The sequence below is a fragment of the Coptis chinensis genome, chromosome 6, assembly GCF_015680905.1.
Source record: "Coptis chinensis isolate HL-2020 chromosome 6, ASM1568090v1, whole genome shotgun sequence".
NCBI lineage: Eukaryota > Viridiplantae > Streptophyta > Magnoliopsida > Ranunculales > Ranunculaceae > Coptis > Coptis chinensis.
The window spans coordinates 391915-410118 of record NC_141461.1 but is presented as its reverse complement, the minus strand read 5'-3'; the positions used below and the strand labels follow the sequence as shown (position 1 = coordinate 410118).

General features: G+C 43.1%; 1 protein-coding gene across 1 annotated transcript; it reads right to left on the bottom strand.

Annotated features, from left to right (window-relative positions):
* Positions 1-7196: 7196 nt before the first annotated feature.
* On the bottom strand, positions 7197-8878 carry LOC147490450 (protein CHUP1, chloroplastic-like). Its single transcript, XM_086568952.1, has 2 exons — positions 7868-8878; positions 7197-7780 (listed from the first exon to the last, which is right to left on the bottom strand). The coding sequence occupies exons 1-2, from the start codon at positions 8723-8725 to the stop codon at positions 7322-7324; spliced, it is 1317 nt and encodes a 438-aa protein (XP_086425078.1). The 5' UTR covers positions 8726-8878; the 3' UTR covers positions 7197-7321.
* Positions 8879-18204: the final 9326 nt, after the last annotated feature.

Below are 18204 nucleotides of genomic sequence, written 5' to 3'. Positions count from 1 at the left end.
ATTTGGAAAACAGATACTACTATGTTTTATAAAAGCAAAACGATAGTTGTCAATGCAACAAAAGTAGATTGTCTGGTCCGTTTTTCTGAATGACCAAAATTGCTTGAATAGTTATACTCTAGCTGAGACATCTATTTAGATTGATCTGTCGTAGTGATTCTGTTAATGTTGTCTCTGTAGTATGTTCATTACCTTCAGAGGAAGTATTCACTTGGGTCATTCACCCTACTGGGCCACACTGCCCCTTCCCAGGCTGCATCACTACTCCTGCTGGGGCCTTTCTTGGATTTCTGGTTGACAAACAAACGAGTTGACAACTACAACTATACGGTTACATCTAATGTAAGTGCTGCGTTGGTTTAGTAATTGAAATTTCTGTAAATTAGTACTACTTAACATGTTTAAATATTTTAGAGTCACATTTGGCACATCAAGTCAGACACATGCATCTTCGTCTTCTGGAATATTTTCTAATTCTTTTATTTTTCTGTATGTGGAATTGTGGACTTGTGTCCATTATTCATGCCCATATTGAAGTATAAATGTTTGTTGTCCAACAAGACCAGAATATGTGAAATAATGACTACTGACCATATTTTGTCTGATTCTATATATATATATATATATATATATATATATATATATATATATATATATATATATATATATATATATATATATATATATATATAATTCTTTAAAAGTAGCTACTTAAGTTAACTTAAAATGTAAGTAAAACTTCACCTAGAAAATGAATTCAATTTTAATTTTTTGTGGATATGATATACTTAACATTAAGATCATCTCCACAAAATTTCAGCTCATTTGGAAACCTCTAACATTAGCAAAAAATGATTGCAAAAACTCGACATTTTTTTACCATTAGATTTCTTTTTAAAGGAGAGCTTGCTAAGAGAATCACAAACATTTGTAGATACTAACTTTTCCCCCTGAAAATATTGAAACCTAGCTCTTTTATCTGTGCCAGTCTCTTCCTCATGCAAAACTTCAGATTTCCTTTTTATCCTTTCTCCAGCAGTAAAGTCTTTTGAGAGTTCCAGACTACCTTTTGAACTGGCTTCCTTATACTTTTTCTTAATCTTTTTCTTATCATTCCCATATTCTCCTTCCCCAGATGTAGAGACATGATCCATAGAAGGTGAATGGACCTTCTTGAGGCATTTCCTCGGAGAGGATTCAGAGCTATCCACCATTTTTTATCTTTTAGAGCTTCTCTGATCAAAGGAGAATATCTCGGTAGAAACAAAAACTCTTTTAAGAGAGAAGTGATGAGACTTTTGGGAAATATCAGAGCATGCTTGGGAAATCTCCAAGTTTCTCTTTTTAGATACATATTCTTGAGAGAAGAGAAAGCTCTCAACTCCCAAAGTAGTATTACGAATCACATGCTTCCTAGAGCAGCCAAAACTGAGAATATCCTCATGATTTCCTAACAACTTTTCTACTAAAGGGGTCGGAGTATGGGATCATAAACCAAGGGAGCAAGTTTAGGAAGATTTAAGTTCTTCTTGTCACTGGTGTTTGGGCTTTGAAATCGGACACTTTCTGGTTTTTGGACTTAGAATGGACTGAGAGGGAATAACATATTTCGGGCCTTGAGAAGAAATGGGTCTGCCCAAACTAGAGAAAACGAAATCCATAGGAACAGGCTTTGGGTCAAAAGGTGGTGAAGATACCAGGATATCCAAAGGAGATATTAAGGAACCCATATCCATATCTGCAGCAAGGGGGATCCCCATATCCAAATCTGCCAAAGACTTAAAACTTGAGACTTCTAAAAGCCCATTGTCTATTATGTCCACGGGAGGCCCAAGGTTCATATCAACAGAGGTTTGGACCATAAAATCTGAACTATTTGCAGAGGGTCCAGAGCATATCTCCTCCAAGTGTGGTCCAGAAGAAGCTACAGGACTGCCACTTGTCACCCCAATAGAGGAAATGTGCTCACACTGAGGAACTAGATCAGAAACTGTTGCATCTCCGTTGCTGTTAGAAGTAACAGAAGAAGGATCTTCCATTAAACTATCCATCTTCGTCACCAAAACTTCAGAAATATTCACAGGAGCCTGCTCATCTGATTCCCAACTAGAGATACCTTCCATAGGAATGACTTTATCAAACTTCGGATTCCATACCAAAGTTTTCCTGGATTGAATACCGATACTAAACTTGTAAGATGGTGCTCTAAGAAACTTATTGAACGGTAGGTGATAATCTTAAAATAAAACGTTTACCTAATCTTAACTAATTATGCTATGAATAAGTTAACTATATTATTATAGGTTTAGATCAAAGTTCTACTCTCGATTATCATGCAATAACTTGAGTAAAGATTTGTTCCACTCCTAATTGCTTAGAACGTAATAATTTCACTAACTTAAACAATTCAATAATATTAATGAGAGCAATGTTTAATAAGACTAATATGTGGGAATAACTAATTAAGATATTCTAAATTATACTATGACAATTAAATACAAATATGTGAATGAGAGAAGAAGGGATTAGGGAGATTTGATATCCACCTTTATTAATCCCTAATATGCTAATATAAATTTTTATTGCAACCCTAATCTTTATGTTTTCACACAAGGTTCAATATAAATGTTAGGTCTTTTTGATTTCTAATTAGTCATGGAATATTTAACCAAGTAATAATTAACATGAGAGGAAGTTTAAACCCATTCTCATAGTGAATGAACTACCCTCTAGAATTGAAACTCTTAAAACAATAATTCTATACTAACACATCAAGTCTTCATCAAGCTTTAATCAAACCCCTCTAATGGAGGTTTAGCTATGAATCATGGGACTATCATAAATAAAAGAATAAGAATAAGAAGACATGATAGAAGAATATAATGAACTTGGATTTTATTAATGGTGGCTAGGCTAAATAACATAAACTAGGTTTACTAAAAGAATAACTAAGAGACAATAGACTAATTAACTAATGGGTGAGATTGAGAGAGAGAACCCTAATTTACAAATAAACTAAATAAGGGAGTAGCCAAGCTTTGTTTAGCCTTAACTCTCTTTATATAGGAGAGGGTTAAGTTTACAATTTCGTGCATGGGTTTTAGAGCTATGTTTTGGGCCATTAAATCAAGTCCAAAACCTAATTACTTAAGTCCAAAAAGGGTTTCTTTGCTGAAAATTACTGCAACAGTTTTTTCGTCTACTTTTACTCATCTGATTGGATCAAGGTCTAGACCATTAGAAAGCTCTTTTCAAGCCAGTCGTTTTGACATATAGTAGGCCCAATTCCAAGGTTTAAGTCCAAAGATACGGTCTGTGAAAGTTCTATTAACTTTTATACTCTATTTCTGTCTGCGTTGACTTTGACTTTTCACCTTTAATTGGGCTTTAAAAAGGCCTTTTCTCTTTGAAACTTGGGCTTTAACCATAGAACTTCTTAGCAACCAACATTTTCTCCTTTCTCTTGATATTTCTTCACATAATTGATTCCAAGACTTGAAATATACAAAAGTACGTAAACAGTACTAACTTTTATTTATTATAAACATAATTGGTCTATATGAAATGTTATTAAGGGTTAAAACTACAGTTTTGGGCTCTTATCAGTAGGATAGTTGTGTAACCCTTGGTTTCTTAACACCTTGCGAGAAGAACATAGGATGATGAATGAAGTCATTGCATTCTCTATAATGATGACCAATCAGGCCACAACAGCAGCAAAAAATCGGAAGTCTCTCATACTTAAAATAAATCTTAATGGACTTGTGTTCCCTAATTTTGATAACAGATTCACTAATCATCCTCCTCTTAATAGGATACAGAACTTGAACTGTAGCAAAAAATTGACCATCATCAGATCCACCAACCGAATCAATAGCCACCACCAAACCAAAAGCAAAACCAATCTTATGAATATTATCATATCCCAGTTTGATCTTTCAAGAGGTAACCCAAAAATCTAGATGCAAATCCTAAACTCTTGGAAACGATAATTATAAGTGGGAGTATCTAGTAACCATTGTTTTAAAGACATAATGAAACCATGTACAGAACATGGACCATTCTCAACCACAAAGATTAGATCGTCTTTATCAGCAAATTGAAATTTAAACAACCCTTTAGAAAGAAAAGTGGTGGTTACCTTAGATTTGATATCCTAAGATCTTGATAAGTTCCTGCTGAATGTCTTCTTCCACAAACTTCCTAGGTGTATATAGCTTACCAATTAAAGAGCAATCCCAATCTCGTCTATCAAAAATGGTGATTATATCTAGACAAATCTATTTTGGAAATTTATTTATTTTCTACATAGATTCCATCTCTTTATATAGACGATTTGCTTCTTCTTCTTCTTCTTCTGATTCATCTATGATAAAACCACTAGAAGAGCTAGCCATCCAAAAAACTAGAAGAGAGAAAATGATCTAAGAAGAGGGAGAAAGGATATAAAGCCAGAAAGAAAGAAAAATTAAAAGAGGTGGAGAAACCAGAAGGAAAGGGGGAGATGAAAATAAGGGAGAAGAAGAGAGGAGTTTAAGCGCATATTTTTTTTCTCTATGTGCAAAGAGTTATTGGGTGTGAAGATCTAGAGGAGGGTGTGAAGATCTAGGTGCAAAGAGTTATTGGGTGCTCCCAGTTCACACTATAGAGGAGGAGGTGCGGTGAAGATCTAGGAGTGTGAGCAGTAAGAGTTGAAATGCTCCAATACTGTTTGGAGGGCAGAGTTGTCTGCTAATATATAATTCCTCAACAGCTGAAAAACTATGTATAATTTGTCTTTTCTTTGGCGTGCTTCTCAGTAACAGTAACAACTCCAGCAGCTATGATGAAGCGCTTGAAGATAGGAAGTCATCGGTACACATATCGGTGGTTTGGGAATAACTACAAACTATTTGGCTGAATCGAAGGCTATAATCGAAGGAGTAAGAAAAGGCAATTGAACTTGGATGGCTAAAGTCAGATTCATCGGTAGCAGTCAAGTCTTTTCTGAGCAATTTAGTTCATTGTAAGTTAAAGTTGATTGGGACAGGGTTAAAGACAAAGCCAATATCTTCTTCACAAGCACATGGAGAGAAGCCAATTTTGGTGCAGACTTGTGTGTGAAGAAAGGAGCAACACTACAAAATGGACAGATGCAATGGTGGAACATCAAACTAGATTTTTCACATAGAGTAGAGAACTCACACAGTCACACTCTACCTTTTGGAGAAACCCACTCGAGGCTCTCACATGATGTATATGTAATTTTCTTTTTGCTATCAATACAATTACCTTTTAGCAAAAAACGAAAAACGCTTGAAAATAGGACTATATACAATTACCTTTTAGCAAAAAAAGAAAAACGCTTGAAAATAGGACTATGAGCTTGCCATCTTTTGATAATATAGTTGTACGTGTGAATTGGCTTTATTGCTGGAATATAAAGAAAACACTTTTTCACACTCCTAGCTACTTAGTGATTCTGTGAGTCTATCTACAAAGAAGTCGTTCTTGGTGAAATTAGATTCCTCTAAGATAGGTTAGGTTCCATATATATTAGATAAGCATAGAGTGAGAATAACTAGCTTTTAAGATCCTAAGTTCAAGATGGTTACTATTATGCTATCAAGGTCGTAATCTTATTCCCTGCCAATCTTATTAGTGGATTGACCACATGAACTCGGTCGATAATGCCCCAGAATCCCTATGCATCAGCTGTCAGTCACATACATACATCCACGTAGTCTTATTGTGGGCAGAAAGCATGGAAACATACATCCACGTAGAAATTTAGTTATAAGACAATCAGAACTTACAAAATAACAACTAGAAGGAAGAATTGTACTTCCATTATTTCAAAGTAAAACATGTGAATTCATAACTGAGGCAAAAGCTAGATTATTGAATAACACAAGACAATCTACTTTGGCACTGCAAAAGAAAACTCTCAAGGTCGACTTAAAGTCTCTACTGCTCAGCAACATGGTCCCGGCCCTACAAATTATATACAGAGTAAGGTACAATTTTGATGTGTTTGTACAAGTGAATGCTCACACACAGCCAGTTGTAATACATACGTATTAGGAAATAAACAATAATGTAAGGAGTTGTGGGCAAGATCGGCGTTTTGATAACCACATCGAAACAAAGACCCAAACGGAGATTGTAAAATTTCATTTCTTATGCCTTCAAAACAATTTTCTTTGACAACCATTATCTTTCACCAATTGTTCACGGATGCCCAACAACACCGCAATTTCATCTCCCCCCCTCCCTAAACATTTATTCAAAATATTTAATCATTAAAATTAAAGAAAATACAAATTATGATGTTAAAGAAATCAAATTTAATGATCAAATGCTTACCATATTTACACGATGAGAGATGTGAGTTTCCGGGTTTCTAGCCAATGTAGCATGTGTTAGTGGATCGACTAGGTCCGAAAATTCAATTACTGGAGAGTTTTGCAAATTATAGACTTCATCGACGTTTTCATCCTCATCGACGTTTAGCGCTGACGATGACTTTTGTGTCAATCTACTAACTGATTTTCAACCGAAAAATCGTTTGCCCTTGTTACTTATTTTGCATGGCACCTGCAATTCAATCAACAATATCCTCTTTATAACTTTAATTTAAACAAAACGCACAATTTCAAACTAACATTCTAAAACATTAATTCCAACATTCTAATTCAACAAACATTAAACTAATCCCGTTAACCTTACAATTCCAACATTCTAATTCAACAAACAATTCAACATTAAACTAATCAAAATAACCTCATAATCAAAATAACTTACAATCAATCAAAATAAACTTAATAAAATCGAATTTCAAAGTTGTAATAATTCATACTTGGTGAATGTATGTCAAATTAATCTAACAGAAATTGAGGCGAGAGAGTGGATGCCGCGAGATTGAGAGGGAAGAGACAAGAGAGAGAAGAGAGAAATGGAGAAGAGAAAAAAATTCACGTTTTTAGTAACTGCCCTATACAGACGGTATAGTTTCCGTCGTCTGTTGCAATTTAACAGACAGACAGCAGAGTTTTAATGGCCGTCTGTAGCCCGAACTGCTAAAAAATATGATTGAAATGATTTTTTTATTTTGGGTTGCTAAATATGGCTGGACCTGCTAAAAGGCTTATGTGGCAACTTTTAGCAGCCCATTAGAGCAGCCCTCCATTGGACTTGCTCTAAGCAAATGAATTACGTGTGTTAAATTAGCATTTCTCGTTAATTCGTTAAAAAGTATGATGTACAGTAGTTGGGATGGTCGAGCACATGGATCAATTCTTTATGAATAGGTTGGTGAAAGTGTGTAGCGTCTTTGGCAGACTTATGCACTCGAACTGGATTTCCTTGCATTTATATGCTGCTTAGCCGCCCCGTGTGAAACAGACCGAATTTTGTCATATAAATGTTCGTGTTGCCATGATCTCCTGCAGGCTTCACTCCCTCTGACCCATCTTCTGAGCTTGCCAAGTAACTTTGGTTTCTTATGGCTAGTGGTCATTATTAATGCACGAGATTCATCCTGGTCTGCTATCGTTGATGAAGGATCTGAATCGTATCTTAGAATTCCATGTTTTACTTCATCTTCCAGTACAATACTGTCGTCCCTCTCTTCATGTTCATGTTCTTCTTCTTGATTTCTCGTTAGTTCATGTCTGAAGCATGCATTGATCCATCGTAAATATACTAATTCTTCAGCCTCAGCTGCGCGATCCTTTTGCAGTTGTTCTAATTCAGTGATGAGTTGGTCATGAACATAGACACCAGTGTCTTCTGATTCCTTCTGCAAAAATGGAAATAAGAAACCATTAAGTACAAGGAAAGAAAGGATAAGGGTGCCTTCCTTGAGAGATAAGAAAGATTTTCAAACCTTTGAGACAGATGAAGCAGAGGTTTCGGCCAACTCTAGTTTCTCAGCCAATTCTTTCTTCTCCTGTTGATACTTGTCTACTAAAATTTCCAGTACCATAATTCTATCGTTCAGTTCTACGATCACTTGTGTCTTACCCTGCAACTCCTCATGACTTGTCGAAATCTCAGCTTCTCTAGCTTGCAACATTGAAGCCTGTCGAAGGACAACGTTGGAATACTTTCTTGTCACCCTCAAGAGCTTCTTTGCTTTCTTTTGGAGCATTCCATTATCTAATCTTGCAGATTCAAGTTGCTTTAAAACTCTTAGGTACTCAACTACCATCAACTCGAACTTTCGTCTCTCAGCTTCCCTGGACTCAATTGTCATACCCAGGAAATCAAGATGAGCTTGTTTTAAAACCAACAGATTTTGAAGTTTTGTAAGAGCCAATTCCTGCTCTTTTAACCCGCAGAAAGATACAAACCTTCTCTCGAGTTCCTGTTCCTTATGTTGAAGAGCCTTTACCTGTTTCATTAGGCCTAATATCTCTTCCTCCGTTTCAGGTCTATATCGAATTTGCAAGCTTATATATGAATCCTTTGTCTGAATATTTCCCATATGTACTCCTCCTTCTGTACAAGCTAAAGACGTCGAATTAAGGCCTTGAGTGCTATTGTGATCTCTATTGTCATCTTGAGCTTCAGTTTCATCATTTCGACTTACCTGATGGCCTTCTTCTGTTGCTCTTCCTACATGTAACTTTTTCCTAGATGTGATCATAGAATACCAAAAACCAGCTAAAGAAAGTGCTAAGGGTATACCAGCTTTGAGAATTATGGGCTTCATCAGCTCTGATTGCCTTCCTGAATTCTCCATGTATGAAAAAATTGTTGAAGAACTTTACTGTTTTGATGAGTGATGATAAACTTGAATGTAAAGCTAAGATGAATTGAAATCTTTGGTTAACTTTGGTTTTGCCTTTCCTTTGTTTAGCAAGAAGTGGTATTGCTTTATGGACCACCCTACGCCACCTTATTCTTTTCATTCACTTCTTGGCATATATATTTTGTTCCGTAATGGTTCTTTCAACGCTTCTTCAAAATACCACACATGATTTTCATAATGCACGTGCTAGAATTCGCGATCAATCTGAACCGTCCATATATAACTTGATTGAGACTGTAAAGGAGCGTTTTGGTTTTCTCCTAATTACTACTAGGATGAACGGGAAGGGTTAGGATTTTTGATGTGACCGAGATCGCTGTGAGCGAACTGCCTACGTATCTTCTCTCGTTTTTCCTTTTTCTGGGGAGAGAAGAATCAGCTCTGACGTAGTTCCAGTAGGTGGTATTTATAGAGTTTTGAGAGAGGAGATCCTTCTGACACGTGTATTCTTTTGTACAAATGTAGGGTGGAGATCGCGGATGAGTGTTGGGTTGGATCCGTTATGATTGGGGGTAGATCACGGTAGTCCCTATTTCCGGTGTTGAGATTACCACTAAGATATTGGCAATCATTACCCCAAAGTGGGATGTGTTTCTATCCGCCGCGTTCTATATTCGGCGAAGTGTTCGTCTTGAGATGTTCGTCGTTAAGCACCACCTACTCGAGCTACTCGCAGGTCGGTCTTGGAGGTCGCCTTGGATTAATCTATGAGTGCCCGCTAGAGGCTTTGTTCTCGTCCGTCTTTGAGTTCGCTATCTTCGGTTTCGCTTATGCTCCACGCGAAAGTCGCGATGCCCTATGAGGGTATCGCCCCCCTACAATGTTCCCTCCGGTGGGTGTTGGTGTAAGGGGAAACGCTACCGGTAGAAAGAGTCGGACGAGCGTGGTGGAGGCGTGGAGCTAACGAGAGTGGATGAACCGACCGGTGGAGTGCCACTTTGAATATTGTGGCCCGTGAACTGGGCGGGAAAAGGTAGTTGTATCTTACGCACGCGATGTAATCGTAGGTTAGGCGGCGAAACGCGTCAACGCTTCTGCGGGATCGCTTTGAAAGCGATGCCTTGGAACACGGTGTCGGGGCTATAGCGTAGGATGTAATGATTACTCCTTGGTAACTGAACGGGCGGTTTATACAAAATCAGATTTGGAATACGAAAAAGTTACTTCGTGTTTTCTTCTTCTTCCGCAAAAACGCCAGCTAGGGTTTTCCAGGTGAGTGCTCCTGTCGCTGTTTTCTTTCCCATTTCCATTTGCTTTCCTCTCTGTCCGGTTACAGGTGAGAGTTCGGCCCCGCCATGTAAGGACGTGGGGAGCGAATTCTACTATCTGGGAAAGACGGGGAAGAAGCGGATGGTGAAGCGCTCGGACTGTAGCTTTCACTCGGCCCCCATAGCGACCAGCGTTCTGAAGGGGATTGTGCTAGATGGTGATAAAGCAGAAGTTGAGGACGAGGACATGGGGACACTACTGGGGACGATGGATATGGCCGCTTGTTTGGTGAGTTCTTGATAGCTTAAGTCGCTTTTGTACGACTTCCCGAGAGTCCGTGTTCTAACTATGTTCATGCAGTTTCTCGCAGGGGTATGATAAGTCGAAAGATGCCGTGTCGCGGCCGCTCGAGACTAGTGGTAACCCGCGACGGGAGTTGGGTTGATGCGAAGTGGGGGTGGACAAGAAGAAATCGGAGGTGATGTCCACCAAGTACCGTAACGGATCGCCGAGAACTGCATCGGGTGTCGGATGTGACCGAGCCGGAAAGGAACCGGTTTGTGACGGCTTATCGCGAAGAAATGTCGGGGAAGCGCTGGAAGGCGAAGAAAGGCGATAATCGGAGCTGTACGCCTATGCCGCCTGGACGAAAAAGTATGATGACGCCGAGGTCACTTTCGACATACTGCTTCGACTAGCGCAGCCCCGGAAGACAAGCATGTCATTACTGAAAATTGATAAGGTGATCATCGTCCGTCTCAGTAAGTCATAAGTTGTGAATATAGTCTACATTCCTCTCTTATACTTATCACGAGCAAACAATAGAGGCGTTTTTCGAGGGCTTGCCCGAAAGCAGTTTCGCTTTTGTTTCGGAGGATCTGGTTTCCACGAAGTGGCGGTTCAAGACTTGTTGAATTTTTGTAATGATCATCGATCCGATTTCTGGGTAATCCCAAAGAGATCGGTGGGCGAGTTGTGATGACGATTGTCATGTAACGTTGTTTTGGATGTGTATGCATCTTCGCCGTGTGTTTTGTGTGTAACTAATATCTTGATCTTAGAAATATCGTCCGTTAAGTAGTCAACCCTAGAAATATAGGTCGTTGATGTGGCCACAGAACCGGATGGGTTACGGTGCCGGAGCTCCGGAGAGCGTTTGCTCGAGGAGAGTGTTCTCGTATGGTCGACCCTAGAAATATAGGCCCTCGACGTAACAAGAATTGTAGAGGCTATGTAGCCGAGAGCTTCGTAGAGTCGTGGTGCTCATGGAGAAGCGTTCTCGTAGTCGATCCTAGAAATATAGGTCCTCGACGTAACAAGAATTGGAGAGGCTATGTAGCCCGCGGAGCTCCCCGAGCTGTCATGCGCTTTCGGAGAGCTGTTCTCGTAGTCGATCCTAGAAATATAGGTCCTCGACGTAACAAGAATTGAGAGGCTATGTAGCCCGTGAGCTCCCCGAGTCACGCTTTCGCTACCGAGCGTTCTCGTAGTCGTCGATCCTAGAAATATAGGTCCCCGACGTAACAAGAATTGGAGAGGCTATGTAGCCCGTGAGCTCCTCGAGAGTCGCCCGCCGCCGAGAGAGGCGTTCTCGTGTAGTCGATCCTAGAAATATAGGTCCTCGACGTAACAAGAATTGGAGAGGCTATGTAGCCTGTGAGCTCCCCGAGTCGCCGCTCATTTCCGAGAGCTCTCGTAGTAGTCGATCCTAGAAATATAGGTCCTCGACGTAACAAGAATTGGAGAGGCTATGTAGCCCGAGCTCCCCGAGAGTCGCTTTCGGCCGAGAGCGTTCTCGTAGTCGATCCTAGAAATATAGGTCCTCGACGTAACAAGAATTGGAGAGGCTATGTAGCCTGTGAGCTGTACCAATACAACTAACTGGAGTAGATAGTATCAGTCAGCACAAAAACTTGTCTTACATTAATGAAAACAAAAGATTTACAACATGAATGGCGCTACTGATAAAATTTTTTCAGTAGATAAGTATTCCAAGGTCGAGGCAACATCTTCCCCTCTTGGGTTCTTATCCAGGATGCTCCATTGCCAACGACGCTGCCCACGATGTAGGGCCTTCCCATGTGGGTGCTAACTTGAGTCGCCCCGCGCGTCTTTTGAGCACTAGGTCACCAGTTGAAAAGACCTAGGATGAACTCGCTTGTTGTAGGAGTTCTTCGAGTTTGCCGATAAGAGGCTTACCTCGGCGCGCCTAAGTCCCGCTTTTTCTTCAAAGAAAGTCGACGCCTCGCGTGATAACACGAGTCGTTATGCCCCGATTCGACAAGTTCGATCGAAGTTGTAGTGACGGTCGGCCAAAGAATTACGGCTTCGCGCCATAACATAAGGAGAATGGCGACTTCGCCGCATCGAGCGAAGCCGTTTGTCGCGGTGAGCCCATAGAATGTTTTCCAACTGATTTGGCCATTGGCTCTTATTCTTCTCAATCTTTTTCTTCAAATTTTCCAAGATAGCTTTGTTACTGGCTTCTGCTTGACCATTACTCTGAGCGTACTGCGGAGTAGAGAACGCATGAATGATCTTCCACTTGGCTAGGAACTCTTTGACTGTTCGGCCTTTGAATTGAGGCCCATTGTCCATTACCAGTGTATGTGGTAACCCAAATCTGGTGATAATATGAGTCCAGATGAAGTTGCGGACATGGGACTCTTTGACGTGTGCGAGGGGAATGGCCTCGACCCACTTGGTGAAGTAGTCGGTGGCAGCTAGGACAAAGCGGAAGCCAGTACTCTTCTGTGGGATGAATGGTCCCATAATGTCCATGCCCCACATGAAATGGCCACTCGCTATCTTGTCGGTTCCAAGCAGGTTGGATGATATTGTGGTAACGCTTGGCATTTGAGACATTTGAGGGCGATGCTTTAGCATCGACCGCATCCGGGGCGAAATATCCTTGAGAGATGGCCTTGTGAGCTAATGAAAGGCCGGCCCGTGATTTCCACATTCTCCTTCGTGGATTTCGCAAAAATTAATTGACCCCGCTCGGGTAATGCATCGTAGGTGGTGTGGACCACCAGCCGGATTTCTGAATAGCTTGTTTTGGACTAAACAATAACGCCGAAGCTTGATAAGAGACCTGCCGGCCTTGGTACGTTCCTCGTGGAGCGCGTCGCGTCTTTGGATATAATCAATGATGGGTTGCATCCATGTTTGGCCTCAACCGACCGGGCGAGAGAGGAAATAGGTCGCTTATCATCAAGGTATGGTCGACTTGGTATGCGAATCGATCGACTACCCTCAATGAGAACTTGTCGGGGAACGCAACTCGGGGTCTGGGTAGCCAAATAAGCTAAACTGTCTGCGTGGCGATTCTCCTCACGCAAGAAATGATGTATGTGTACCTGCTTAAAAGAAGGCAATAACTGATGAACGACCTGAAGATACTTTGAAAGGTTACCTTCGTGGGTAGTGTACTCTTTTGCAACCTGGCGAATCCACCGGTCGCCATGAAGTCACTAAAGACTTGAGCTCTTCGACACCGAAAGCCGCAATCCATCCTTAGTCCCCTAATTAGTGCTTCGTACTCCGCTTCATTGTTGGAAGTGGCAAAGTCAATGCGAACTGACTTTTCCATCATATTTCCGTCGGGGGAAACTAAGACGACTCCGATGCCGCTTCCACCGAGGTTACTCGAACCATCCACAAAGAGAGACCAGGGTGATTTGACTCGCGATTGCGTGTTTGGGAGCTCAGTTTCTTGCTCCCAATTGGGGTCTTCGACTGGGAAATCTGCGAGGAAATCAGCAACGACCTGACCTTTCTGAGAAGTGCGGGGGACGAACTCGATGTGGTGTTCTCCGAGTTCTTCGGCCCAAACTGCCATTCGAGTAGTCTTGTTTTCTTTATGAAGGACTTTCTTCAATGGAAGGTCGGTGAGAACTTTGATTGGATGTGCTTGGAAGTACGGTCTGAATTTCCGTGCGGAATACAACAAAGCGAGTACGGCTCGTTCCAGGAAGGAGTAGTTCTTTTCGGCTGGCGTGAGTGTCTTACTCGTGAAGTAGATCGGCTTCTCTGAATTGTTCTCCTCTTTAAAGAGAACTGAAATGGGCGAAAATCGGATACGGCCAGATAAAGCCCCAGTGTCTCTCCATGTACTGGCTTGGCTAGGACGGGAGGCGTGGTGAGATACTCTTTGAGAGTAGCGAATGCATGATGACATTGATCGCTCCATGAGAACGGCTCGCCTTTTTTGGAGTCAGGAACGGTCCGCACTTATCCGGTGGCCCCTTGATATGAACCGGTTGGAGCCCGCGACCATTCCCCGATAACTTCAGATTCTTCTTTGTGCGTGGATCGGGCATATCCAAGAACGCTCGGATCTGGTCAGGATTGGCTTCGATCCCACGCTGCGACACCTGATACCCTAAAAACTTGCCGGAGGACGCCCCAAAGAGGCATTTTTCGGGGTTCAACTTCATGCCCGTACGGCGTAGTCTGGAGAACGCTTGTTCTAAGTGGGTGAGGTGATCACCAGCTTTTTTGCTTTTGACCACCATGTCGTCAATGTAGACCTCCATGGTGTCGCCTAACATGTCTTGAAACATGTCCGTGACTAGGCGTTGGTATGTCGCTCCAGCGTTCTTCAGACCGAACGGGAGGACGTTGTAACAATAGATGCCTTGTTCCGTGATGAACGACGTCTTCTCTTGATCTTCTTCGGCGAGTGGGATTTGGTTGTACCCACTGTACGCATCCATAAAGGAGAGGAGTTCGTGACCACAGGTTTGGTCGACCAGTTGGTCAATGCGAGGCAAGGGAAAGCTATCTTTAGGCGTGGCCTGATTGACATTTGTGAAATCGACACATAAGCGAACTGTGCCATTCTTTTTGGGGACGGCGACAATGTTGGCAATCCACTCGGGGTAGTCTACCTTTCTGATGAAACCGACTTGCTTGAGTTTTTCGACCTCGTCATTGATGGCTTTTTGAAAGCGCAGGGATAGTCGACGAGGTCGTTGTCGAACTGGTCTGGCATTGGGGTTCACATTTAATTTGTGGCATGCGAAGTTAGGATCGATTCCGGGCACATCGATATACGACCAAGCAAAAACATCTTTATTCATAGATAAGAAATTTACAAGTTGTGATCTGAGTGTGGGGTCGAGGTTAGCCCCTACATACACAAACTTGGGGTCGTCTTCGGTGCCAAGATTCACTCTTTCTTTTTCTGCCGCTGGAGGCTTTACAGCTGATGGCGAAACATTGCTTAACAACTCGCTATCGGAGGAGATCTGAGCACCTGGTGGGACGACCTGACTGGTCGCTGAATGTGGAGCGATCTTCTTCGCACGCCGCCGGGTATCCACGACCTGGGGAGGGGGCCCTGGCTGCAAGCACATTGATGGAGCGGCTGCGGCTGACAATTGTGGCGGCTTGATATGAGCTGGGACGATCTCTGAAACTTTAACTGACAAAGGTACTGACAAAGGTACTGACGTTGGTTCGATCTTTGAAGTCCATACCGGCGCATCGAGGACTCGGGGCGAAAAGCGGTATCGGCATCGAGAGAACTTCGCTTGTAAGAGCCCCCCGCTCGCTTGGCGCTCGGGTTGGACTTCGCGACTAAGTCTCGTACCATTGTGTAGCCGGAGGGCTCCCGTATGGTGGGGGAAGCAATTCACGAAAGCGAGTGCATCCGCTGATTGACCTCGGTTGCAATGGTACGCTTCAAGTTGATTGCTTCAAGTTCCATCATGCCTCGGTCCCCGGAAGCGGAGAACTTGATGTAAAGTAGATGGTACGGCCTCGCATCCGATGAATCCAAATACCGCCCCTAGGATGGCATTGATGGCGACTTTGTCATCGAGAAACGCAGAACCGAGTATTACGTAATTTTATCTTCGCGAGATCCCACCGATACCGGTAAGATAATGTCACCAATGGGCCTGGCTCGAGCCATTGAACCCGTAAAGGGGGCGATTGGGTCTACGAACCCGACTTGGGGAGGTTCATCTCTTGCATAGTGTGGTAAAATAGGATGTCACAAGAACCGCCAGTGGTCGATCAGACGCCACTTTGATCGGTCGGGCCGCTGATTTTGACATGAACGACCAATGCGCCATTATGAGGAAGGCAAACTTTGCTTAAGTCGGCCTCCGCGGAAAGTGATATCGCTGCATTTGCGACTGAACCACCACGCCATGCGAGTCGCCGTGAAGTAAAATGATAGACTTCCTGAAGAGCCAACCCGGCGTCTTTTCTCGGGAAGAGGTCACGCGAATCGTCCGAAAGGTAATCACATGAATAGTCGCGAGCATTGTCACGATCGGACGAAATACGCTTTGCCTTCGCTCGCGTGGGCGAACGCCACTGAGCCGCCCCTCGATCGACCGAGGAGGGACGAGCCCGTATCCCTTGGCGTGACGGTGGGTGGAGATCGATCGCGACACGACGAGCCGAACTTTGTGACGCAGTCGCCATCGAATGCTAATGTAGTGTTTGATATAACCAGAACTTCCACCGTGTCTTGGAGATAATGCTTGAGCCCCCAAAGATGCATCGGTTTCATGGCACTTTGCTTTATGAAATGCGCAAAAGGCTTTGCCAGTCGACCGCTGGCTGCCCGATGGTTGGCCGGAAAAAAATGAGGCGCCGCTTTATCTTATCCAAGATGTGGACCGGAGAACGTGTCGACGTTGAACTCTCTCTGTTATTATCCGATCGCGCACGAAGCCGCCGGGGCATGCGACTGGCGCTTTTTGCCCCGTGGGGAACGATGCGAGACTTCGGCGACTTCGTGCCTCTCTCGCTAAACCATGAAGTTTTAAGGTTTCCTCGCAGCTTGATGTACTTGTCGACACGAAAGTAGAGCTCGACAGTGTCTCTGGCGTTCCTTCATCAATCTAGCGAGGTCACCGCTTTCGCACTCTCGCAAAGCATTAGAAAAAGCCATTAATGGCGAAAGATTCTTTCAAGCCACTTTCCATGCACGCCAGCGCCCTTGAACCGCCCTAGGAATTCACGGAATAGTTTCGCCTCCTTGAAAGATAATTGAAACAGAATCGAGATCCGCCTTCTTCCGCCTTGCTGCGGACGCATCGGGCCGGGCGAACAAGTCGAGCCGCCGCTTTCGAAGGTGTTGATAGAATCGGACTCGATGAAAAGAACCAATCGAGAGCCATCCTTTGAGGTCCGGCCGGAAATAATCTGCAGTGGAGATAATCAAACTCGTGAGTCAGAAAGTGCCGACTTTGAATATAGCGAGCCACATACTGACTTGGGCAGGTGCTTGCCGCATACATAGGGAAAGCGTGGCGGATGAAGTCGTGGTGGAGAGGATTTGCCGAGGACCTCTGCGGTGAACGGAGATGCGCGATACGCCTTAAGCATCTTGTGTACAACTGCGTGTCGAGTCCTTCTTCGCAGAGGTCTGGCCAATCCTTTGGGACAACTCGTTAAGCTGCTGATTAACGTCATTGATGCCGTGGTTCACTCCGCCTTCCGACTTGTTGTTGCCGATAACTATCCACCGAAGGCGTAACGTAGCATTTTCCTCCCCGAAAAGCGAGGAAATGCTCTCATTCGCTATCTCTAACCGGTGAGCAAGGTTCAACTTGTGCTTCTATGCTAACCATGCTTCGTGGGCTTTGGAGAATTAGAGATGATCTCAAGTGGTTCTCCAATGTCGGGCCACGACGGCGCCAATGTAAAGGAGCCGCTTTGGTTTTCTCCTAATTACTACTAGGATGAACGGGAAGGGTTAGGATTTTTGATGTGACCGAGATCGCCGTGGAGCTTAACTGCCCTCACGATATCTCTCTCGCTTTTCCTTTTTCCGGGGGAGAAGAATCAGCTCGACGAAGTTCCAAAGAGGGTGGTATTTATAGAGTTTTGAGAGAGGAGATCCTTCCGACACGCGGTATTCTTTTGTACAAATGTAGGGTGGAGATCGCGGATGAGTGTTGGGTTGGATCTGTTATGATTGGGGTAGATGCGGTAGTCCCTATTTCCGGTGTTGAGATTACCACTAAGATATTGGCAATCATTACCCCGTGTGGGATGTGTTTCTATCCGAAGCGTTCTATATTCGATGAAGTGTTCGATCGGAGATGTCTTCGTTCGCACCACCTACTCGAGCTACTCGCAGGTCGGTCTTGGAGGTCGCCTTGATTAATCTATGAGTGCCCGCTAGAGGCTGTTCTCAGGTCTGTCTTGGAGTTCGCTATCTTCAGTTCGCTTAT

Bases quoted from the DNA above. Each gene is read 5' to 3' on its own strand.
- LOC147490450 (XM_086568952.1), bottom strand. From the start codon at position 8,725: ATGGAGAATTCAGGAAGGCAATCAGAGCTGATGAAGCCCATAATTCTC. The intron at 7,781-7,867 runs GTTTGAAAATCT...CCATTTTTGCAG, and splicing joins CTGCTTCATCTGTCTCAAAG to AAGGAATCAGAAGACACTGG.